The sequence below is a fragment of the Paroedura picta genome, chromosome 15 (genome assembly GCF_049243985.1).
Source record: "Paroedura picta isolate Pp20150507F chromosome 15, Ppicta_v3.0, whole genome shotgun sequence".
NCBI lineage: Eukaryota > Metazoa > Chordata > Lepidosauria > Squamata > Gekkonidae > Paroedura > Paroedura picta.
In genome coordinates, this window is record NC_135383.1 from 6,220,259 (window position 1) to 6,243,984 (window position 23,726).

The 23,726-nt window shown below is 51.6% G+C and overlaps 3 protein-coding genes across 5 annotated transcripts; 1 reads left to right on the plus strand and 2 right to left on the minus strand.

The window, feature by feature from the left end:
- The first annotated feature begins 34 nt into the window (after positions 1-34).
- LOC143824190 (claudin-16-like) lies at positions 35-17,612 on the plus strand. Of its 3 annotated transcripts, none has more exons than XM_077311160.1 (6): positions 371-448; positions 12,855-13,607; positions 15,008-15,143; positions 15,649-15,813; positions 16,069-16,133; positions 17,186-17,603. In XM_077311160.1, exons 2-6 carry the CDS (start codon positions 13,503-13,505, stop codon positions 17,372-17,374), a joined length of 660 nt encoding a protein of 219 aa, XP_077167275.1. In that variant the 5' UTR covers positions 371-448; positions 12,855-13,502; the 3' UTR covers positions 17,375-17,603. The 3 variants fall into 3 exon arrangements, with proteins under 3 accessions (XP_077167273.1, XP_077167275.1, XP_077167274.1); XM_077311159.1 differs by lacking the exon at positions 371-448 and adding an exon at positions 11,793-11,928; XM_077311158.1 differs by lacking the exon at positions 12,855-13,607 and having other exon boundaries at positions 35-448; positions 17,186-17,612.
- On the minus strand, positions 1,709-11,754 carry SLC45A1 (solute carrier family 45 member 1). Its single transcript, XM_077311146.1, has 9 exons — positions 11,562-11,754; positions 9,994-10,401; positions 8,973-9,065; positions 7,735-7,959; positions 6,121-6,860; positions 5,325-5,478; positions 4,245-4,421; positions 3,438-3,643; positions 1,709-2,091 (listed from the first exon to the last, which is right to left on the minus strand). The coding sequence occupies exons 1-9, from the start codon at positions 11,752-11,754 to the stop codon at positions 1,825-1,827; spliced, it is 2,463 nt and encodes an 820-aa protein (XP_077167261.1). The 3' UTR covers positions 1,709-1,824.
- A 46-nt stretch (positions 17,613-17,658) lies between the features above and the next one.
- Positions 17,659-22,694, minus strand: LOC143824191 (claudin-16-like). Its single transcript, XM_077311162.1, has 6 exons — positions 22,546-22,694; positions 21,010-21,133; positions 20,513-20,615; positions 19,746-19,910; positions 18,828-19,019; positions 17,659-18,128 (listed from the first exon to the last, which is right to left on the minus strand). The coding sequence occupies exons 2-6, from the start codon at positions 21,121-21,123 to the stop codon at positions 18,037-18,039; spliced, it is 666 nt and encodes a 221-aa protein (XP_077167277.1). The 5' UTR covers positions 21,124-21,133; positions 22,546-22,694; the 3' UTR covers positions 17,659-18,036.
- Between the last annotated feature and the right edge of the window lie 1,032 nt (positions 22,695-23,726).

Here is a 23,726-nt window from a genome sequence, read left to right on the forward strand (position 1 = left end):
AGGTTTTTAGCCGGCGGGGAAGGCGGGGCGGAAGGCGGAGTGGGCGGGGCTTGCTGCCTTTGATGAGCGCTCCGTTTGGAACATTGGCAAGGGAGGCTTCGTTCCCGTGGCTGTTCTTGGAGGAGCGCGAGGACCATCAAAGGGAGGCGGAGCGGGGGCGCCTAGCGCGATATCGGAAGCTAAGCTGGGTCGGCCGCGGTGAGCGTTTGGATGGGAGACCCTTCCCCCTTCCCTCCGCAGAGGCCACCCTCGGAACGCCTCTTGCCAGGAAAACCCTGCGGGGGCAGCCTGATCCGGCTGCAGCTTGACTAAACCGCTACGCAGCGCCGGTACTGGGATGGGAGATCGCCGTGGAAGGCAACAGCCAACCATTTCTGATTCCCTCGTGCCCTGGAAGCTCCTTGCTGGGGTCGCCGTTCTCAGCGGGAGGCGAGTGGCTAACAGTGATGTAAGCATCGGGGGATCGTTTAAACCAGCTGCCCGAGATTGGGAGGAGGGTTCCCAGCTCTGGGTTGGGAAATACCTGGAGACTTTGGGGATGGAGCCGGGAGTGGGCGGGGAGCTCCACCTCCTGCCAAGCAGCCGTTTCCCCCAGGGGAACTGATCTCTGTGGCCTGGAGGTGAGTTGTAAAGGGGGGGATCCCCAGGTTCCACCTGGAGGCTGGCATCCCTGAGTGGTGATGTACAAGGTTCCCCCCCCCCCTAAAGCCTATGGGGCAGCCCTTGGAAACCTCATTAGGAATGACCTTCCCCAACAAAGGGAGTTGAGCGGTCTCCCTTCAAGAAAGACCAGCTGGCTGAACCCAGTGATAGAACATCTGTTCAACATGCCAAAAGTCCCAAGTTCCATTTTAGCTGAGCCTCTTCAGCTAAAAGGATCCTGTCGAAAGGGATGTGAAAAATCTTAGAGACCTGGCATGGTGTTGTGTTTAAGAGCGGCGGCTTCTAATCTGGCGAGTCGGGTTGGATTCCCCGCTCCTCCACGTGCAGCCAGCTGGGTGACCTTGGGCTCTGAAGACGTGAGCAGGGAAGGGCCCGATTCAAATCCCAGAGCCAATAGGTGGCCTTAGGAAGCCAGGCCTTTGGTCTGTCAGCCCCGGGAGGGCCGGGGCACAGGGTTGCCAGCTCTGGGTTGGGAAATACCTGGAGGATTAATGGGTGGGGTCTGGGAGGGTCCTCAGCAGGGCTGGATGCCACAAAGTCCTCCCTCCCAAGAAGCTGATCATCAGTTGTAATAGGAAGAGATCTCCAGGTTCTCCCTCGAAGGTGGCAACTGAAGCAGCAGAGGTGGCAGTGATTCTAGGGCCTTCAGAATCACACAAGCTGCCCCTGGGTGCTTCCTCCAGGGTTGTTTGAGAGCCAAAGCAGTGTAGTGGCTAAGAACGGCAGCCTCTAATCTGGAATTTGATTCCCCACTCCTGTCCGTGCAGCCAGTCCGGGGACCTTGGACCTGTCACAGTTCTCTTAGAGCTCTTCTCACAGAGCAGTTCTCTCAGTGCTCTCTCAGCCCCAACTACCTCACAGGGTGTCTATTGTGGGGAGAGGAACGGTGCTTGTAAGCCGCTCTGGGGCAGAAGTATTAAAAAAAACAGCTGTTCTTTTCTTCCTGGTCGGGGAAGTCAGAGTGGCCCACGGGGTCCCTCCAGCAAGCCCCCCTCCCCACACACACACACATCAGTCAAAAAGACCCCACAGCCTCTGTGTCTGACTTTTATTCTGTTTCACATTCTGGCGACTCTTCTTCCTTCCTCCTTCTCTCTCCTGGCGCGGCACTCAGGTGGCAAAGGGCATGGCTTGTGGCACAGCCGGGCATCTCCCCCGACCTCAGGCACTGGCCAAGAGTGGCTGCTGTTCCTCGGCCAGCTCCTCGCCCGGGGAGATCTCGTAGATGACGCAGAGCGAGGAGTAGAGGCAGCCGACAAAGGCCACCAGGCTGGCAAAGTACATTACCCCGTTGGCGCTGCCCACCAGGGAGGTCAACGGCCCCATCACCACGGAGACCAGGATCTGCGCAAGGAAATACTGGCAGCTCAGGAGGGAGATGTCCACCCCCATCCCGCGCTTCGTGCCCTCCTCGTGGGATCCGGCAAACTGTGTGGAGAGAGGGAAGGCAGCGGGGAGGGGGGACACGGGTGAGGAGGAGTCCAGCCAGCCCTGTTCTAGCCCTGCCAGGTCTTGCAAACAAACAAAACACCTTTGATTTCACAAGAAATTACCTCCAAACATCAACGAAATCAATTGGCAAGAAGAAGCAGTATCTTCTTCTAATGTATCGAATGTATAAGCAATCAGAACGGGTTCCCGGGTATTCAGTCCCACTTTCTGATTCTTCCTCAGTCGGGCACAATTGAGGAAGTGACCTCTTTACTGGAGAGCCTCTGTGAGATGCTTTTGCAATTGAAATTGATAGCGATTGTTAAAGTATTAAGGTTGGTTATTTATGGGTCTTGCGATCTTGCATTATATATGAAAGCATTGCTTGTTGATTTATCTTGTACAATGTTGCTTTGCTTTAGACTAAAATTTGCGGCCACTGAGGAAGAATCAGAAATACCTGGGACCCCGTTCTGGTTGCTTATGCATTCAATAAATTTGAAGAAGATAACGCTTCTTCTTGCCAGTTGATTCTTTTTATGTTTGGACTTTTCTCCCGGAGAACTGAGCTTGGTTGTCTAGAGATCCACTGTAATAGCCTGAGATCTCCAGGTGCCACTGGGAGGTTGGCAGCCCCTAGTTTTGCTGGATCAGACCAAAAGGAAAAGGCACCTAATCCAGCAGTCTGTTTCATCTACCGTTTCAGAGTTCCAGAGGTGCCAGTAATTCAAAAAGATTTGGGGACCCTTTTTATAAACTTTTTTTAGCTCAGTTGTCCATCCCACCCCTCACTTCCCCCCCCTCTCTCCCTCTCTCCTTTCCCATCTGTTAAGTGCTGGGCACATACCCTCAACATTATAACAAAATTTGGCACCTTTATGACCAACCAAGCCTTAACCTGCATGCAAGCTTCTTCGGATACGCACCCGAAAGGTTATACTTCAAATAAAACTTTTTGAGGCTTAAAGGTGACCCCGGACTCCAAAACTTTGTTCTACTCCTTCAGACCAACCCACCTGAGTCTATCCTCAACATAACATCCGTCTTGGAGCATGCTCCATTCCTATAAGGCTGTTTGGAGGGTGATCCCACCCCTCCTTTTTAAAAAAAAAATGTGCAGGATTGGGAAATCTCCCCCAAACACGGAACAGGGTGTTGGGTTTAAAGCAGGGGTAGTCAACCTGTGGTCCTCCAGATGTCCATGGACTACAATTCCCATGAGCCCCTGCCAGCAAGTGCTGGCAGGGGCTCGTGGGAATTGTAGTCCATGGACATCTGGAGGACCACAGGTTGACTACCCCTGGTTTAAAGCATCTGTTGCTGATGCCCATTGGAAAACTAACCTTTTTGCTCTGGTAGTAGTCGCAGAGCAGAGAGTACGGAAGTGTGCAGAGGGTAGAGAACAAAATACCGTAAGTGATGCATAGCGATAAAATCACATAGATGTTCCTGGACAACGTCGCCAGGCCGGTGCCGAGCCCGAAGGCCAGATACGCTATGAAGTAAAGTGTGCGGATGCTGAAGTACTCCTCCAGCTTCTCCAGGGAGGCTGCAAAAGAAAGCAAGGACAAGGCGTGGGGAATCAGCTTGGCAGAATTGGGGGGACCCGTCTCGCTTCTCGTGACTCTTGGTGTTGGGAGGGACCTCCTGGGTCATCTAGTCCAGCCCCCTGCACTGTGCAGGACACTCACGACCGTATCACTCACCCACTGTCACCTGCCACCCCCTTGAGCCTTCACAGAATCAGCCTCTCGGTCAGATGGCTATCCAGCCTCTGTTTAAAGATCTCCAACGATGGAGGACCCACCACCTCCCGAGGAAGCCTGTTCCACTGAGAAACCACTCTGACTGTCAGGAACTTCTTCCGGATGTTTAGATGGAATTTCTTTTGAATTAATTTCATCCCATTCATTCTGGTCCGTCCCCCCGGGGCAAGAGAGAACAACTCTGCTCCATCCTCAATATAGAGTTGGAAGGGACCTCCTGGTTCATCTAGTCCAGCCCCCTGCACTGTGCAGGACACTCACAACCCTGTCACCTGCCACCCCCTTGAGCCTTCACAGAGTCAGCCTTCACAGAACCCAGCCGGAGAAGCTCTCCCCTGGTGCCCCTTGGAGGACCAGGGAGAAATGCAGGAGTCGTTTTCATACCAGAATAGAAGGCCGCGCTGAATGCATAGATGCACATCCCCCAGCACCCCATGGTTACTCCGGCGTTGTACTTCTGATAGTCTTCCGAATTGTGAGGTGCTTTGGGGTCCCCTTGAAAGACCACTTCCCCCATGAAGTCTGTGTAGAAGAGAAGCATGCCCTCAAAGGAGAGCCAGCCTAGAGGGGAGACCGAAAGATGGGGAGAATATGAGTCGGGACCATGTGGCCTTCTGGTGGTCAGACTAGGCGCGGGTTTGAATCCTCACGCACTCTTCCATGGGAGCTTGCTGGGTGGCCTTGGGCCAGCCCCACCCTCTCAGCCTGGCCCAACTCCACAGGGTTGTTGTGGCAAGGAGGGAGAGTATTCGTTGTGAGCTGTTACCGCAGTAAATGAATGGGACAATCAAAGGGAGAAGAGACCTGGCTTTTCTACCCCCTCTCAAAATGGCTTGCAGTCTCCTTCCTCCCTCTCCCTCCCACAACAGGCGCCTTGTGAGGTGGGTGGGGCGGAGAGAGTTCGGAGAGAACTGTGTCTGGCCCAAGGCCACCCAGCAGGCTTCATGGGGAGGACTGGCTCTCCAGTTTAGACTCCATCTCTCTTAACCACTACACCAAACTAGAGAAAATCAAGGGCAGGAATGCAGAGAAGAAAAGGGTTTTATTACATCCCGCTTTTCTTGACCCAATCAAAGCAGCATCCAAGCACCTTTCCCTTCCTCTCCCCATGCACCGCCCTGTGGGGTAGGCGGGGCTGAGAGAGCTCTGAGAGAACTGCTCTGCAAGAACAGCTCTAAGAGAGGAGTGGGGAATCACACTGGTTCTCCAAGTTAGAGTCCGCTGCTCTTAACCACTACACCATGCTGCCTGTCGCTGGGGCACCATAAAGCGACATAAAGCCACGCTGGCTCACGGGTGAAAAAAATCAGTGGCCCACATGTTGAAGGAGGCCTGGGGAGATCTGTGTTCAGATCCTGGCTGGGCCACAGAGCTCACTAGGTAAACGAGCCAGTCCCAATCCAGAACTGCAGCGACCCTGGACTGTCGTAGGCAACGAGCCTGCCTCCCACCTAGGAAGTTTACCTAGGAAGTGATTGATGCAGAGACTGCGCAGGGCCTTGGGCATGTGGCAGATGGTGGCGCACAGGAGCCTCATGGACAGCGGCTGCTCGCAGAATTCGCTTGATCCGTTCAGCTCGCTCTCGTACTTCACCCCGTTCAGCAGAATGTTCGCCACCTGCACCACAAAACATGACTGGGACACCAGTGTAGACCCCCCCATGCAGCCCCCCCTATGTTCAAATGGCACTGGATGGCGCATTGATGTGGTCAGCACCGACGGCCCCACAGGTCCCAAAGGGCAGGAGTCACTGCTCCTTCCGCTTAATGAGTTTGCGGCAGGACAGACGCGCCTGGAAGGAAATGCGACCGCCAGTGTCTTTTGCCTTGAAAATCGCGCAGGGTTCCTCCCACAAGCCGGCTTCGGCCCTTCCCACCACTAGGCAGAAGCAGAGAGCTTCAGCAAAGAGTTGCTTTGGTTCTTTCTTGAGCAAGTGCAGGCTTGAAAAATGTTCTAAATAAACACATGTGTGTGTCCTGGGTGTCAGCAACTGACCTCTGGAGACCCCAGCAAGGGGCTTTCAACACAAGTAGGATGCAGAGATGGTTGGTCCTTGCCTTCCTCTGCAGAACCTGCCTTGGTGGTCTCTCACCCAAGCACTGTCCTTGCTTAGATTCCACGGACTACAATTCCCATGAGCCCCTATCGGCACATGCTGGCAGGGACTCATGGGAATTGCAGTCCATGGACCTCCGGAGAACCACCCCTTGGCCTCTCCTGGACAATACCAGAGCCATCCCCCCTTTCTCCTTCACTCACCTGCTGGCTGAAGGTGACGTTCCGTCTCCTGCTGGTCTCCGGAATCTGGCCCGTGACGATATCAGGGATAGCCAGAGTCTGTGGCCTTTTCAGAATCCCTGAAGATCGGGGCTTGACGGCATCCAAGGAACCCACCCTCAGTCCCTCTCCGTCTGGCCCCGGAGTCCCGGCACTCTCCCTCGGGTCCAAAGCCGTGTTTTCGTGGCCGTAGAACCCCTCGGGAGCCCTGGGGAAGCTCACGCTTAAGGCTTGGCGAGGCAGGCTGGCGGGGATGGCCAAGTAGCCGTCGTGCCCCGCCGTGAAGCAGTCGATCAGCACGCTGTCGATGTTGGAGGCCCCGAACGAGGAGGCGAAGTCGCTGAGGCCCGTCAGGGAATTGTCCCGGCTGATGAGGCTGCCGTATTTCGGCGTGAGGGGGCTGAGCGGGGACACGGGGCTGGTGAAGCTGGCGTACAGGTGGACCGAGTGCTGCGAGCCGAGGTCCTCGCCGGCACAGTCCTCGAAAAGGAGGGGCGGAGACGGAGGGAGGGGCAGGCTGGGGCTCTTCATGACCTTCTTCCTCTTGCCGAAGGTCGGCAGGGGCCTTTCGGGAATGCTGACCAGCGTCAGGGCGGTCGCGATGGTCAACGCGATGGAGGTGAAAATGTAGATGACGCGGAGCTGGCCCCCGGCCGCTCGGCCGAAGCCCGTCTTGTCCCAGTTGATGCCTCCGACGACGTAGCCGAAGCCGCCCCCGAGACCTTGGGAGGGAAGTGGAGAACAGGGCTGAGGGTCTCCCCCCAGGGAGGAGGAGGCCGTTCAAGTGGTTCTGAGGGTGGGTGGGGGGGAAGGGCTGCCATATTGGAGTCGGCAGGGCAGACCGGTAGGGTTTCAAAGGCAAGGCCTTAACCAAGGTGGTTGGCCATGGTGTCCACCCTTCCAAAGTGGTCCTTTCCTGAATGGGTGGGAATTATATATTTAAATTCGTTAAACATTTATTGGGTGATATATGGTCATGTCGACCTACCTACTCCCTCCCGAAATGGCTACTTTTTTGGGGGGGTGGATGGGAAGGGGAAGGGCTCCAGTGGGGGAGTGTACACAGTTATGCTTCCCAACCATACGCCACGTGATGGTGTCAATTCTGGGATTTCTGGAAGCCTGAAGAATGTTTTAGGGCAGGGGTAGTCAACCTGTGGTCCTCCTTATGTCCATGGACTACAAATCCCATGAGCCCCTGCCAGCATTTGCTGGTGGGGGCTCATAGGAATTGTCGTCCATGGACATCTGGAGGACCACAGGTTGACTACCCCTGTCTTAGGGGTTTCTGAATGGTTAAAAAGTTGAGAAAGGTACAGACAGACATGGATGGATGGATGGATGGATGGATGGATGGACGGACGGACGGACAGTCAGACAAACTGATGATAGATGGTATGCAGACAGGCAGATAGATAGATGATAGACAAAGCTGATAGATCGATGAGAGACAGAAACAGATATATAGAGGATAGACAGACAAACAGAGAGAGATGCTAGACAAGTGAATAATTTAGAAAATCTGTCTGCTGCCTCTCCAGAGACCAGCTTAAGACGGTCTCGAGGAAGAAAGACAGGCAGCTGTCAGAGGCTCACCCGCTAGCAAGGCATGCATATTGAGTCCTCGGTCTTGATCCGAAGGGCTACACACGTCCATCATGTAGGCATGGCTAGGATTGTCCGCGGAATCGGCACAGAAGTCCATCAGGATGACCCCACAGATGGTGAGCGTGATCCCCCACTTGTGTTCGTTCGCCGTGTCAGTCAAAGCAATCCCGATATCCCTGCCGTTCAGCATCAACGAGAGCCCCAGCAAGGCCCCTGCGAGGAAGGAGCCCGGTCAGGCCGGATGGAGAATCGATAATACAGTGTCCACCCTAAGAACGGCTGGTCATCGATAGTGCAACTAGCAATGGAGTTTTCTCAGTCTTCCATACAGTAACAGCGGCTATATTTTTAAGCAGAAAATTACCACCGTATATATGGAGAGAGACCAGAATTTTTTTCTGTTTATATTCTGTTTTGGAGTTTCGATTAAAAAAAAAAACCCAAGAATTTTCACCCTGGTGAACTAGGTTTCTACTTGCGGGGTCTTTTTCACACATGGACTCTCTCAAAACTTGTAATTCGCTTGCCTGCAATCTGAAATGGCTGAACTGTTTACTTTCTTTCAGAGGGCACAGGGGGGCTTCACATCACTAATGCTTCTCCTTTAATATGAATCATTCTTTAGTCAAACAAAACTATGTCTAGTAGAAGATATGGAGCCAGCTTGGTTTGGTGGTTCAGAGTGGCAGCTTCTCTTCCGGAGAGCTGGGTTTGACTCCCCCCACATGCAGCCAGCTGGGTGACCTTCGGCTAGTCACAGCACTGGTAAAGCTGTTCTGACTAAGCCATAATATCAGGGCTCTCTCAGCCACACCCACCTCACAGGGTGTCTGTTGTGGGGAGAGGAAAGGGAAGGCCATTGTAAGCCGCTTTGAGATTCCTTCAGGTAGAGAAAAGTGGCATATAAGAACCAACTCTTCTTCTTCAGTAATATCAGGGCTCTCTCAGCCTCACCTCCCTCACAGGGTGTCTGTTGTGGGGAGATCAAAGGGGAGGTGATTATAGGCCGCTTTGAGACTCGTTCGGGTAGAGGAAAGTGGCATATAAGAACAAATTCTTCCTGAGTAATATCAGGGCTCAAGCAAATATATAAGACTTTGTTTCATAACTGATTATATTGATGTTGATTTTGGTCATTACGTGACATTTTTCACTTGGGGTAGCTATTTCTACGTCAGCCTGCTCAGGCTGAGCTGCCTTGGCAGAGAGAAAATTAAAAACATTACCGATAGCCAGGACCAAGATGAAAGGTCTCCTTCTACCAAAGGGGGAAGTGCATCTGTCGCTCCAGGCCCCCAGCAAGGGCTGCAGCAGGAAACCTGAAAGGAGAGGAAGCAACGGAATGAGCAGCAACATCCACCACCATCTGACTGGGGAGAGTTTGAAATAAATGAGCATGGGGACCCTTGAGTCACTGAAGTAGCCAATCTATGCCTGGACTGAATCACTTCAGATGTGGGGTGGCGTGCTGCGGGAATGAATGTTCTGAGAGACCTGTGGCTCTCAGCACTTGTGCCGGAGAACTGTAACATGGAGATGACACCTTCTATGCCATTGTGATGGTTAAAAGTGGTGGCTTCTAATTTGGCCAACTGGGTTTGGATTCCCTGCTCCTCCACATGCAGCCAGCAAGGTGACCCAGTCCGAGTTCTCTAAGAGCTGTTCTCACAGAGCAGTTCTTTCAGAGCTCTCTCAGCTTCACGTACCTCACAGGACGTCTGTTACAGGGAGAGAAAGAGGGTTGTAAGACGCTTTGATTCTCCTTTGGGCAGTGAAAAGCAGGGGCCAGAAAACCAACTTTTCCCCTTCTTCATTGGAAGGGGCCAGAATTCAAAGGTGAAAATCCTCTCCTGGTATGCGGAAGACACCAAGTTCAATTGCCAGCATCTTCCGTGCAGTAATCAAGGTTAGGAAAAGGCAGGGGTAGTCAAACTGCGGCCCTCCAGATGTCCATGGACTACAATTCCCAGAAGCCCCTGCCAGCATTCGCTGGCAGGGGCTCCTGGGAATTGTAGTCCATGGACATCTGGAGGGCCGCAGTTTGACTACCCCTGGGAAAAGGGATCCATGCCTGATGTCACAGACGCTGTCAGCCAGAGTAGGCAATACTATGTCTGACTCAGCAGGCAGCAGCTTCAGAATGTTGGCATTTCTCCTAAGCCACGTCAGCTGTGATGGACGTGAGCCCTGCCCATTTCCACCTGGGCAAATAACCTTTCTGTCTGCGGAGGCCCCAGAACCACCTACCTAGAATGGGGCTGATGAACCAAACCATGCCGTAGAGCTGATCCGGCAAGCCCATCTGAAGCAGCACCGGAGTCACGTAGGCGGTTTCCATGGCGTAGCTGAACTCGATCCCAAAAAGGATGAATCCGTTGAACAACAGTTCCAGGAAGGACCTCTGCGGGGGGAGCTCCCCAAAGTGGATCCGTTCGATGGGGCAGGGGGTGTTGGGGGGAGGCGGAGGGGACGGCCGGATGTGTTTCCGCCTCTTTGGGTGCCGCTTGAAGTTGTTGGCCCGGTGGCTGATGTGGCGGGTGACGGACCCAGCGTAGCCCATCACTTGCGTCCGCCACAGGTCCTGAGCAGAAAGGCTAGGGAAGAGCACATCGCTGGAAGGCGTGGTCGTGGTGGGAGGGATCATGGCGGGTTTTCCTACGAGGAAGGAAACATCGTTCAGAATCGTCTGCGGTTTCTAATAGAGCCAGAACCCAGGGAGAACTTCAGATTCGGTCTAGATGTGCAGCGGAGGAGAGTGAACAGAGCGGCACCCGTTTCATACTATAAACCGCGAGTCTGCTTTGGATTAGGAACTCCCCGCAAGCTGAAAACGATAGCCTCAGGGAAAAAAGGTTCCAGCAACGCTTTCTACCGGCGTGCTTGTTTTCTGCTTGCAATTGTGGATTTTTTTAAGAACCCCGCAGGGAAACGTTAAAATCTTTGATCTTCCACCTGAAGTGGTACAGCCCTTTCTCCCACTTCACGACTGTACCACTTCATCGCAACCTGTTGTGTGTGTCAGACTGTTCCTAACGGCCCGCTGGTACCATCAGAAGAGTTTGAACACAACTTTCGGCGGGCTGTGCACGTCTGCGAGCGTGGGAGATGATATGTCGAGAATACAAGACGCCGAGTCAAAACACACAACCGCAAACAATCTAAATCTGAAATACGGGCTGCATTTAATCACATGCCTTAATATTTTTAAAGTCGAGCACTCCAACACTTTTGCAGTCATGGGTGGGAAGACCGCAAAGTGGGGGCCTGGTCACGAAGTCCCAGAGGAGTCACGAAGTGCCATGTGCAACCGTGCATGTCTATTTTTTAAATTCCTGGATGGTTTTATGCCTGTCACTCCTCTCCGATTATCATCGGATTCGTTTCCTTGAAAGAGGCACAAACATTTTCACACATAAGACATCCCCCCCCCCAAGATTGCCCTCCTCTTTCCCTCGCAATCAAAAGGACTAGCGCCTTACTTTGGTTCGAATGACCGATAATCTAGGCGACGGAGCTGAGAACATGATGGACCCCTGGAAGCGACGGCCTTAACGGATCACTCCCGTCTCGGGGAAATCCTCTATCATGGCCACTCATGCCGGAAAGGCAAAACTCCACAGTATGGGCTGGCAGGTCCCTGCTCACACGTCCTGTCTTCCCTCCTCCATGGGCAGAGCCAAAAGGCTGGGCCATCTCTCCCTCCCTCCCTCGAGCATCCCCTCCTTGGCTGCATCCCTGCCCAGAGGCCCTGGTACCCAGGATGCTGCTGGCCAGGTGCTCTGCGAGCAGCCTTGCTGCAGGAAGCGGTGGTTTACCTGTCCTACAACAGTGGCTGGAGCATCCTTCTCTTGTCGCCAGCCTCGTCGTTCTCCCTGGGCGAGCGGCTTCCCTGCGGCAGGTGACGGGGAGATCTCCTTCCGCAGCTCCCCGGCGCTCTCCCCCCTCCCTCGCACAGGGCGTCTGTGTTCCGGCTGGGGAGGAGGCTGGCGGGGTGATGTCACCAGGCATCTTGGATCGCCGCTTTCTCCCTGGCTCTGCAGCAACAGCAGCAGCAGCAGCCGAAGCCGCCTTCTATCTCCATCTCTGCTGCCCGGCCTTAAAGCAGGAGGCTGAAAGTGAGGCGAGCAGGAAGAGATCTCCGCGGAGGGAAAGCAGGGGGCTCTGCGGATGAGAACTGCCCAGGTATGCTTATGGGGAGAGGGGAGGGGAGTTTGCAGGGGAAGGATGCTGCCCGGGGTTCTGGCTGCTGTCTGGCTTCTCTGAAAGAGCCGCAAGCAGGAGCGGATTGGCCGTTTAGCTCCCTGGCGGACTTCCCGGAGGACGGAGGCCCTGGAGGGCCACTGGCAGCCAGAAGCGGGTTCAGTCAAGTGGCCCTTGTGGTGCCAGCAAGGCCTGCTTGGCTCAGGTGGGGGCTGGGGGGACAACAGAGAGTCGTAGGCTCGCCTAACAGAGAAGCTGGCTTAAGAACAGAAGAGGAGCCATATGGGATCGGGCCAATGTCCTGTCTTGTAATTTATTCTGTGCCACACAGTGCCTGAAATATAGATGCCCTCAGGAGGTCCCTCAGTAGGGGTAGAACTCCAGAAGCCCCCCTCCTGTTGCCCCCAAGCATCAAGAATGCAGAGCTGCCCTGCCCCAGACTTAACATAACAGAAGCCATTTTGGATCAGGCCAATGGCCCATTTATGTCCAGCACTTTGTGTCACACGGTGCTCCAAACCCAGGGGTCATCTGGAGGTCCACCAGCGAGGCCAGAACCCCAGAAGTCCTACAGGCATCAGACAGAGTGTTCCACCTATTCACTGTGGCTAATATGTTTATTAGGTAGGGGAGGCTGAGAGAGCCCTGATATCACTGCTCGGTCAGAACAGTTTTATCAGTGCCATGGCAAGCCCAAGGTCACCCAGCTGGCTGCATGTGGGGGAACGGGGAATCAAACCCGGCTTTGCCAGATTAGAAGTCTGCGTTCCTAACCACTGCAACCAACCTGGTCTCGAGAAAAATGCTACACACATTAACTGGAATTTGTTCTGAAAAGCCGTGGGGAAATGCTGAGTTCCACAAGCATTGAGACAAATTAGGAGCCCCTCTCTCTCTCTCTCTCCCAGTTCAATTTCAGATTCCATTGCATCCTGCTCAGAAATACGCTGCTGCATCCTTGCTTGGCTACTTTGATGACGTTCACAACAAAGTGAAGTCCTTCACATAACATCCCTGGAGCTCTCCGGCACAAGACGTAGAAACAACCACTAACTTAAGTCAACGAAGGGAAAAGGAAGTCAACGAAGGGAAAAGAATTAGATGTATTTGTGGAAAACGGGTCTGTTAAAGTCTAATGGCTGTGATGGAGCCTCACTGTACAGAGGCAGTATATCGCCTGCCAGGGACAAGCCACGAGGCCCAGTTCTCTCCTGGGCCCAGCATGGCTCTGTTTGGAGCAGAATGCAGGACCGGATGGGCCCCGGTTTGACCCTATAAGACTGCTGTGATGCTCAGCACAGTACAAGTACCCATCTAATCATGGCTTGAAGTCTTAGCGCCAAATGACACGAACGGCAAAATCACACGGCAGAATCCTTCTCGAGCATGGTTGTAAAAACATGTTCTTTTGGCTCCCGCAAGAGGGAACATGCTGACCTTTTCCGAGTTCCCATCAGGAGCCCCTTTGGCTTGAAACAGCCATTCACCTACCGGTGAGCCGCTGAGGAACAGGACTTCAAGGTTTTTGCTAAAGAAAAGTTCTCGCTGGAAGGGGAATGGAAACCACAGCACCGGCCGTAGCTGCAGATGTGTCGGCAATGGCATTAGGGGTCTCGGGCCTCCTGCTCCTTGCCCTGTGCGCCGGGTCAGATTGCTGGAAGGTAAGAATTCGCCTTTCTCTTGGTCAACTACGTTGTATGCCGTCCCGTTTCCAAGGAGCTAACATCAGCATGGTTGGGTCTCTCGTGACAACCTTGGGGTGATGCCCTCCAGCGTTTTCATGGCAGACTCAATACGGGGTGGTTTGCCAGGGCCTTCCCCAGTCGTTACCGTTTACCCCCCAACAAGCTGGGTACTCATTTTACCGACCTCGGAAGGATGGGAGGCTGAGTCGACCTTGAGCCGGCTGCTGGGATCGAACTCCCAGCCTCATGGGCAGAGCTTTCAGACTGCATGTCTGCTGCCTTACCACTCTGTGCCACAAGAGGCTCTTACCACATTGGGTAGATGAGGCTATTTCCCCGCATTTCTTATCCTTGAACCTCCTGGGTCTTCCAACAAACCTCAACGCTTCCCCTTTTCCTCCTGAGGAGAACGGGATGGTAGGGACCGAAGAAATACTTGGGCTGAGCAGACGACAAAAAGAGAAAATGTCACCTTCACCACGGGGGACGCTAAGCCCTGAGAAATATATTGTTATCGAGAAGTGCCGTTTGCTGTACTCATGGAAAGGTCAAAACTCTTTCTGACCACTCGAAAAAGAGAGGCACCATCTCAGTTTACTCCAAGAGTGCCTTTCGCATGCGCAACTGTTGTTTATCACACTGTCCAGGCCAAATTGTCAGGGCTGGGCTACCCTTGGCCTTCCTGACTAGGAGGTTTGCCACGTTTCCAAGTTGAGTTTCAAATAAATTAATGGAGACGCCTCCTAACGAACAGAACCTTCTAGAATCCTCTCAGCAAGACTGAGGATCGGTGTGCTTTCTAACATTTTGTGAAGGGTGAGGTTTAGGATCATCCAAATTGCGTAAAACCAGCTTCCTTATGCTTTTCAAACGCCATTTCCTCAGATAAATAACATCGTCTTAAGAGAAGAGCTGGGTTATTTATACCCTTTTTCCACTGCTCTCTGAACAGTAGCAAAATGAGGATTTTTAGAGTCACCAAAGCATTGTTTTAATTTTAAAAACCCTTTAGGGTGTGGTTGCTAACTGCCAGGTCGAGCCTGGAGACCACCCCATTTTACAACTGATCCCACGAGGACAGATATCAGTTCCCCGGAGAAAATGACTCCTTTGTAGGGTGGACTTTATAGCTTCATACCCTCCTGCCTATGGCTCCACCTCCCAAATCTCCAGCCATTTTCGCCATCCTGAGCCAGCAAGCCTACAACCTGTCACTTTGAAATTTTAGTTCTAAAAGAGCCCCAAATGATCTTTCTTAAAATGGAAATGTTTTGCATTTTAAAGTTTGCTTTTAAATTAAAAACACTGAACGGTGGGATGGTGGGACAGAAAGCCAGTGCCGACCTATTCCTGAGTAACGCATTTTTCTCATGCAGCAAGACGCCAAGGATCTTCTGTCTTCCGTGGGCTTGAGCATCCGATGCCGGGGCCACTGGAGTGAGTGCATATTTGACAACGTAGCCAACCTCTGGACGTGTGATATTCCCATCTCCTATATGAGTGAACACCCCGGTAAGGAAAAAGGGATCTGTGCAATGTGGGTGTGTGGGTTGGCTGTCCTCACATCTGGAATGGGATCATTAGTTTTGAAATGCAACAAGCAAATGGCAGCGCTGCATTGATTAGACAAAACCAGGAAATGAGGCTGCTAGTTTTCATATTGAATTTAATTTATCTATGGATTTATATGCCACCCTTCCTCAAAGGCTCCAGGCAACATGGGAACTACAGAAAGGGGTCATGGCCAGCTCTCGTTACCTAGGACAGAATAATTTGCATCAGGACTGTGGTTCCTTCTGAGAACAATTATAAAAGGAAGTTGATTAGGTTTCATTTATTTACTGGCTATTGAGTATAATGCATAGTATGTAGATATCGATTGTGTCCTCCCCCCCAAAAAGAAGCAAGCCACAAGGACAAAAATGGCAACATGGGACTAATGCAGAATTCGTCGGCTAGGCCAACGGTGGTGTTTTCTTTCCCTGAGTGTCATGATCCTGTCCCTCCCTCTTTGCAGCTATCCTGGTGGTCACCCGGGTCTTGGTCATCCTCTCCGGCCTCCTGACCCTTGCTGCCCTGCCCCTTTTAATTGCCGGGATGCAGTGCACCAACCTGATCCGTGACAAAGTCCCTCGGAAACACAAGTTTTCCCTTGCTGCTGGGAGCTTCTTCCTCCTAGGAGGTAAACATGGCCTTGGGGTTTTTGATGGGGCTGTGGCTCTGGGAAGACTTTGATAAAATTAAAAAACCAACGCATACATTGCTAAGGAAGGGAAGGCAATTGTAAGCTGCTTTCTTGGTCAAGCCCCAGTGCTTCTTCAAGCCACAAAACACTCCACCCCTAAACTAAAATTCTGTCTGCCTTGGGGTGATCAAAGGTACTGGGAGGGGTGAGGAAGTATGGCGATCCTCACGTGCAGCTCTCTCTCTTTCACAGGTCTAGCTGGTGCCGTCGCTGTCCTGTGGTACGGGATCGACACTGTGCAGAAGTACAAACTAGAGGTAAATCTGACTTCCTAGGGAAACAGTTAAAGGTAAAGGTAAAGGTATCCCCTGTGCAAGCACCGAGTCATGTCTGACCCTTGGGGTGACGCCCTCCAGCGTTTTCATGGCAGACTCAATACGGGGTGGTTTGCCAGTGCCTTCCCCAGTCATTACCGTTTACCCCCCAGCAAGCTGGGTACTCATTTTACCGACCTCGGAAGGATGGAAGGCTGAGTCAACCTTGAGCCGGCTGCTGGGATCGAACTCCCAGCCTTATGGGCAAAGGGAAACAGTTAGGCAGCCCTAAACAAGGGGTAGCTCCCAAATTCTTTCAGGAAAGCCAGCGTGGATGGAGGGGCAGACCTAGATCCTCCGTCCTTGCTCCTCGCCCGTAAAAATGCAGCCACTCTTCCCTCCAGCTTTAATTGTTTTTCTTTCATGTAAACAGAACCCTTGAGAAGCCCCCGCCCCACGGGTATTCGCTGGCCGCATCACTAGCTGTGCAAGGAAACAGATTCTTCTAGATCGGGGGAGAGGGAAACGCACAACTTCCCCCCTCCTGCTTAAATATTAATGTGCATCTCCCCACAATTGGCCGCTTGTCCGTGTTGTGTCCCCACAGGCCAGAACAATCGCTAGCATTAAACACCGAGCAATGAGAGGAATTAGCGCATACGTACATATATGTATGTGAATGAATTATGCATATGAATAAAAGTATGATCTGTCCACGGACTAAAGCTCATTGTGGTTTAATGTTATGACAAAACAGCACATTCCCCCCAACGTAAGCAACAGAAGTTCCTTTGGAGGGCATAGAGTCCGAGGTCTTTGTAAGAACATCAGAAGAGCACTCTCAAGTTCAAACTCCCACTGTGCCAGGATGACCTTGGAACTGACTTTAGGCCAGCTGCCGTTTCTTAAGCCAGCCTACCTCAAAGGGTTGTTGTGAGGATCCGTTAGCAGGAGAGACCCATGAGCCCCGTCAAGGAAAGGCGGGCTGGAAAGATGACCTGTAGATCAACGCATAGCCTGTCCCCGGTTCTTTCACGGTTTCTATTTCCCTCCAGGTCAGCTTTGGCATTCCGGGTGTGACTTACGAACTTGGCTACGCCTACTGGATGGCCGCAGGGGGTACGGCGTGTGCCTGTTCCGCTGGGATCCTGCTGATCGTTGCCAGCCATCTCCGTGCCCAGGTTCCAGGAAAGGATCGCAGCCCTCGGCGCGGCCTTCCTGATTTCAAAGGCACATACCTGTGAAAACGGGCCTCTTGGCCAGCGATGAGTCCAGAGATCTATTAAACCAGAAACGGCCGGATCACCCTGTGTTTTTTTGTGACTGAGCCGGTTTACCTTAATTAAGCACTGATAACAAGCAGGATCATTGTCCGGCTTGCAGGCAACGTCCAAACCTAGCCCTCCCTCTTCAGTTCAAAGAAAAAGTCCAAACAATAAGTGATCCCAGCACAGGCAGCTGACAGGGCGTCCTGGGTTGAACTTTTGTCATAGGAGGTTGCTGAGGGAGGGATGCACGAGATGTAGGCAAGCTCAAAACCTAGCCCTTCCTTCTTGGCTTAAAAAAAAGGTCCATGCAATCAGTGATCCCAGCATGGACCATTAACATGGGATGCTGGGAAGATAGCACTCTTGTCTTATGGAGTTGCTGGAAAATGGAGGGACGCACATGACGGGTTCAGCCTCAAAATCTAGCCCTCCCTTCTTACCTAAATGAAGAGGTCCAAACAATCAGTGACTCACAACTGATACACGGTGCTGGGCAGATGGCACTGTTGTCTTACGCAGCTGCTGGAGGGAGGGGGAGGCACAGAATGCAGGCAGATCTAGCCCTCCTTCCTTAGCCAGGTCCATGCAATCAGTGATCCTAGTACTGACAGCTGCCACGGGGGCATCCTTAGGCTGCTTCACACTCGAGAAGCGACGGCATACATCTTGCAGGGGGGCGCCCGTGGACGGAATGCGAACCGCTGAGATCTCCGGGAGAAAGCTGCATCTGCTGTGGATGGAAGAATGAGAGTGTCAAGTGTTTGAGGGGCTGCTTCTTACCTTGAAAGCCCCTTTCTGCCTGGGGATGAGGCAAAAGCAGAGACAGGGAGAATCTGGAAGCCATTTTGGAGCCCCATTGCGATTTGAGGATCTCTGCGGAAGGATGTGGAGCATCGTTAGAATGTTTGTAGGCTGCTGACAGGTAATGGACTGGCATTTTTGGTGAGCTGCTCTGAGTCTTCTAGAGAAAGATATTATAGAATTGGGTGTCCCCCAGTTTCTTAAGAATTAAAGCACTTTTGGAATTTTACCGTGCCATACTGGGTGCAGCCCCAAAATGGCTGCCACAAAATGGCTCCCAAAGGAGGCGGAGCCTGCACCAAAATGGCGGCTGTGGCTTCAATCATGCTGTGAAGATCCTCATGGTGCAGTGGCAGCTGCTGCCAAAAAATCCACCTGGCTGATCAGATTTCCAGGGGCCAATCTGAAAACTTGCCTGGCCTCAGTCATTTCCTAGAAATGGCAGGCACCTGAGAAGGTGTCAGCGGGTGTCATGATTGCTGCTCATCCCGTGTTGTAGGTCAGGGGTGGCCAAACCGTGGCTCTCCAGATGTAAAGAGAATTATAGTCCACGGACATCTGGAGAGCCACTGTTTGGCCACCCCTGTTCTAGATAGACACCCGAGATGCCGCCGAAAGAAATACGAACCCGTGACAGCGTAAAAGCCGCAAGCCAACACGACGGACGCTAGGAAGCCTCCTGCGGCACCTGCCATCCCCATCCAGCAGGACCAACCGAAGTCGTAATGGACGCCCACAAACACGTTGTGTAACAGGAGCCTGACCCTCTCCAGGTAGACGTCCACGGCGTACCACACCGAGCCCACCAGCCCGAGGACACCTGGCAGGCAAGGAGACTGAGTCAGAGACATGGCAATCTCTGGACATTTGGGCAGCAGGGTCTAAGGAGGGAGGGGAGAGACCTCAGTGGGTTTCATGGCATAGAATCCGCCGTTCAAAGGGGCCATTTCTTTGGGAGAAGGGATCTCTGTCACCTGGAGATCCGGAGTAACAGTGGGGAATCTCTACAGAGCACAAAGGGTTACCACCCTCCAGCTGATGGCTGGAGATGTCTTGGAATTCCAACTGCTATAGTGGTTCAGTCCTGTATTTTAATGGGGTTTTATTGGGGTTTTAGCTAAGGACAATTGTAACTCGCCACGAGCTGGTCTCAGGAGTGGAAATAAAAATAAAAATAAAAATAAAAATAAAAATAAAAATAAAAATAAAAATAAAAATAAAAATAAAAATAAAAATAAAAATAAAAATAAAAATAAAAATAAAAATAAAAATAAAAATAAAAATAAAAATAAAAATAAAAATAAAAATAAAAATAAAAATAAAAATAAAAATAAAAATAAAAATAAAAATAAAAATAAAAATGCCAAGATCAGTTATCCTGGATCAAATGTATGCTTTGGAAAGGGGACTGTAGTGCATTGTGCCCTACTAAAGCTCCTCCCCTCCATAAGCCCCGCCCTCCCCAGGCTCCTCCCCCAAAAGTCGCCTGTATTTCCCGACCCGGAGCTGGTCCCTCTAGCAAGTACCCCGAAGAAGCTTGACTTACTTCCGACCCCGAGCACCAAGCCGGACAAATAGCGCATCTTCAGCTTGATTTGGGGCTGGTCCTTCAGGAACGTGACGCAGTCGAGACCCAGCCCCAGCAGGGCCAAAGCGAAGCCTGACAGGATGTCTGCTGTGATCAGCAAGGCCCGAGTCACCACAATCTTCACTGAGGGGAGAAAACCAGGCAGGGCTGGAGAAACGAGCGCTTGGCCAGATGCAGACTGCAGCTCTAGCGTTATCGTTTTCTTTACAGAGCCTTGCGTTCTCTTTCTCCACTGGAGTTGCCAACCCCCAGGGGGTGGCTGGAGTTCTCCTGGGATTGCAGCTAATCTCCAGGAGCGAGAGATCAGCTCCCCTGGAGAGAAGTGGCTCCTTGGGAAAGTGGACTCTACAGCAGGGGTAGTCAACCTGCGGTCCTCCAGATGTTCATGGACTACAATCCCCATGAGCCCCTGCCAGCAAATGCTGGCAGGGGCTCATGGGGATTGTAGTCCATGAACATCTGGAGGACCACAGGTTGACTACCCCTGCTCTACAGGATTGGGCCCCACTGAAGTCCTTCCTCTCCTCAAACCCACCCTCCTCAGGTTCTCTCTCCCAAATCCTCAGCTGTTTCTCTACCTGGACCTGGCTATCCTATTCTCTGTCCATCCACACTTCCACCCACTCTGTTGCCTGTCTATCCATCTTCCACCTACCTAGCTATTTGTCTATTCCGAATTCTCAATAGCAGAAGAAGACGCTTCCTAACAAGAGTTGGAGACTTACGGGGATGTTCTGCTAAAATGGAATCGTATGGGTCACAGGTCTTGATGCCGTCCTTCAGGTTGCTCACGCACTCCCTCCAAAGCCCTCGACATTTGTGGCTGACCTGCACGGGAACCAAGAAGGGAGATGCGGGGACTATACCGAAACTTGTAGACGCTGCTGATGCCACCTTCAGCCACACAGTTAAGATCCTTGTGCTGAAGGCTCTTCTGCTGCCCAAGCAATGTTTTTAAAAATCTGCACGGCCAGTTAATTCTCAGGTGGCCAGTAAGGAGACTCGGAGGGTTAAGTCGGTGCCAGGAAAGGTGAGAGCTGGTACCATGATGCCCACAGGCACAGGTCGAGGACACCTGAAGCAGAACTTATTAGTTCTAACGGGGCTGGGAAGGACGCAAAAGAGTCATGTTCTGTTCGGTTCTCCCTCCCCAAAGGAAGAGCGTTCGTGGGGTATCGAGGGTCCCTTCTAATCTGGGCCCGGCTCTATACGCTCCACTCACCTCTAAGCTGTCGTCAACATTAACCATCCAGCAGTCGGTCCACGTGGCTGCAACCAGGAAGAGGGTGGAGACGAACGCCAAGGAGAAAGATGTCATCTGCACCAGGGAAGCCATGGGAAGAGCTCTGGAAGGCCAGAACACGAGCATAATGCTCTTGGCTCATCGACACCCTGGGGCTTCACAGTTATGGAGACCTCCAGCTGTTTCTCAGTTCTCATGGTGCTTATTAAAGAAGGTGATCTCACCCTAAGCATTTGGTTTTTGTTCTTAGGGATGCCAGTCTCCCGGTGGGACCTGGAGATCCCCTGGAATTATAGCTCATCTCCAGACTAAAGAGATCAGTTCCCCTGGAGAAAATGCCTAAGATGAGAGGCTCTAAGTTTCTAAGTCTGGGGGATCGGGTGCCAAAATTAGAGAAATCTCTAATGGTAAAAAAAATCCCAAGCGGTTCACCTTCAATTGTCCAAATGATTTTTTAAGAAGCTGATCTCCTCTAATGACCACTTGAAGGGGGTGAAGTTATGTCAACAGGAAAGCAATTAAAACAAAAAAACAACCAAAAAGACCCTCCAAGGTTTCATTTGTGCAATGAGGAGTCAAAAGCGACGTTAATCAGAGTGATCGCCACAGACTGTGTGCGACTGATTTTGGTTTCAAAAGTCCAATAAGAAACCACTTGAGTCAATTAAACGCCACATGCTGAGAGCAAGAAAGAATGTTCGGAAGAATTTGGCCAATCCTGTGTGGATGAGCTGTTTCAGTCCGGAGGTCTTTGAGCAGATTAAAAAAATAAGTCAGTTACAACTTGAAAGGACCTAATTCAGGGGTAGTCAAACTGCGGCCCTCCAGATGTCTATGGACTACAGTTCCCATGAGCCCCTGCCAGCAAACGCTCATAGGAACTGTAGTCCATGGACATCTGGAGGGCCACAGTTTTACTAGCTATGTACTGAATGAACATGTGCCTATCAACTAAGGAAGATGAAGAATTTTTTTAAAAAAACGAGATATTGTGTGGTGTAGTGGTTAAGAGCAACAGCTTCTCCTATGTCGAGCCGGGTTGGATTCCCCGCTCCCCAGCATGCAGCTGGCTGGGTGACCTTGAGCGAGTCACAGTCCTGTTAGAGCTGTTCTCACAGCAGTTCTCTCAGGGCTCTCTCAGCCAAACCTATATCACAGGGCATCTGCTGTGGGGAGCGGAAGGGAAGGTGATTGTAAGCCGCTTTGAGTCTCCTTTGGGCAGTGAAAAGCGGGGCATAAAAAACAACTCTTCTTCTTCTGAGTTCACTTTTGATGTTTTTCTAGTTTAGAACAATACAGAAAATCAAAAATATACCAACAAAAAATCCAGGGTAAAAAAACCACATACACACAACACAAACAGCAGAATCGAATGGAACCGAGCAGAATGGAACCAAGAAAACATCATTTCAGGGGTCAAAGTTGAATTCTAGTGTGTACATGTGCGCACACAGGCAAGCCTTCCTAAAACCCACATTTCCCTCCCAGCAATGTCCCCCCCCCATTAGAAATTACCTTGATTTTGGCTGGACCAGATCCTCAAGCCTTCATCTTCCCAAAGGGAGTCGCTGAACAATCTGGAGATAATCGCTGCAAAGATACTCCGGGAGTTTTCAGATGCCGCCAGATGAGTTTTGGGTCTCAGAATGCCGCTGGGGTTGTGGTCATGTGACGCTAGCCTAGCGAAGGAAGCATCTAATGCCCCTTCTGGTTAGAACTGCCTCTCTGGACCCAACTCCCCAGTTTTTCCGAACCATGTCAGATGCGCTTTGTGTTTCTGCAGGGTGATGGTCTCCCCTTCCAATTAAAACAGTCACGGGTCAGAAAGCATGCGCAAAACAGGTGCTGGCATCTTCCCGAGGCTGGAGAGCATGCTGAGCTGGCAAGGAGTCACGCCCTGTCTGGGGCTACAGCTGTGCACGGCTAATCAGAGCTGTGCAAACCATTTGTGAAGGCAATGGTTCCAGTTAACCTGGCCAGAAGAAAGCCTCTTCTGAGGAGAGTCTGGATTCCTGACAGAGTAATCCTGTCCACACCGCCAGTCCATGTGACGTGGTACGAGGGGGAACAGCAGCACACACGCTGGGCCTGGCCCGGCACACATTCATGCAACAATCTGAACAGCACTGTTTGCAGCTCTGGATCTATGCGCTTAATTTTATGTGGCTCCCCTGCTTAAGAAACCCGCCCAACTTCCACTGTTGTTCTTAAAGGTGCCCCTGGGCTCGAAATTTGTTCTGCTGCTTCAGACCAACACAACTCACTCACTTGAATCTATTGGTTTTTAAGTCCTCTCGGGTATATTTTGCCATATTGTGATTTTTATCAGATGTTACCCCCCACACACACACCACTGAGAAAAGCGGGTTATAAGAACAGACTTACGATTATATATTTTATTATTATTTCAGATAAGATATAGTCATGCAATTGACCCTGGTGCTAATGCATGGAGGTTTCTTCCTCTCCAGAAGTTTGAAAAAGCAATTTGGTTCTAGAGGTCATCCCACTTTTATTTCCTGCTTCTTCTTCTTTTGCTGCTGGTCAACTGATTTGGCAGACTTTATTTCCTGAACCTGCAAATCCTTTTTTGCTACAGGTGCCAGTGGGACAGAAGTCAAACATGTGTAGGTCATAGGAAGGGAAGCCTCTCTCATGCCGTTTTCATCTTTTAAAAAAGGAAGATGAAAAGAACC

Coding starts and splice junctions, on each gene's coding strand:
- LOC143824191 (XM_077311162.1), bottom strand. CDS start 21,123: ATGGCTTCCCTGGTGCAGATGACATCTTTCTCCTTGGCGTTCGTCTCC. Junction 20,616..21,009: donor ATGTTGACGACAGCTTAGAG/GTGAGTGGAGCG, acceptor GTTCCCGTGCAG/GTCAGCCACAAATGTCGAGG. Junction 19,911..20,512: donor CATTTTAGCAGAACATCCCC/GTAAGTCTCCAA, acceptor TTCTCCCCTCAG/TGAAGATTGTGGTGACTCGG.
- SLC45A1 (XM_077311146.1), bottom strand. CDS start 11,754: ATGCCTGGTGACATCACCCCGCCAGCCTCCTCCCCAGCCGGAACACAG. Junction 10,402..11,561: donor CAGCCACTGTTGTAGGACAG/GTAAACCACCGC, acceptor CCTTCCTCGTAG/GAAAACCCGCCATGATCCCT. Junction 2,092..3,437: donor ACTACTACCAGAGCAAAAAG/GTTAGTTTTCCA, acceptor CTCTCCACACAG/TTTGCCGGATCCCACGAGGA.
- LOC143824190 (XM_077311158.1), top strand. CDS start 338: ATGGGAGATCGCCGTGGAAGGCAACAGCCAACCATTTCTGATTCCCTC. Junction 449..15,007: donor GGCGAGTGGCTAACAGTGAT/GTAAGCATCGGG, acceptor TTTCTCATGCAG/CAAGACGCCAAGGATCTTCT. Junction 16,134..17,185: donor TGCAGAAGTACAAACTAGAG/GTAAATCTGACT, acceptor ATTTCCCTCCAG/GTCAGCTTTGGCATTCCGGG.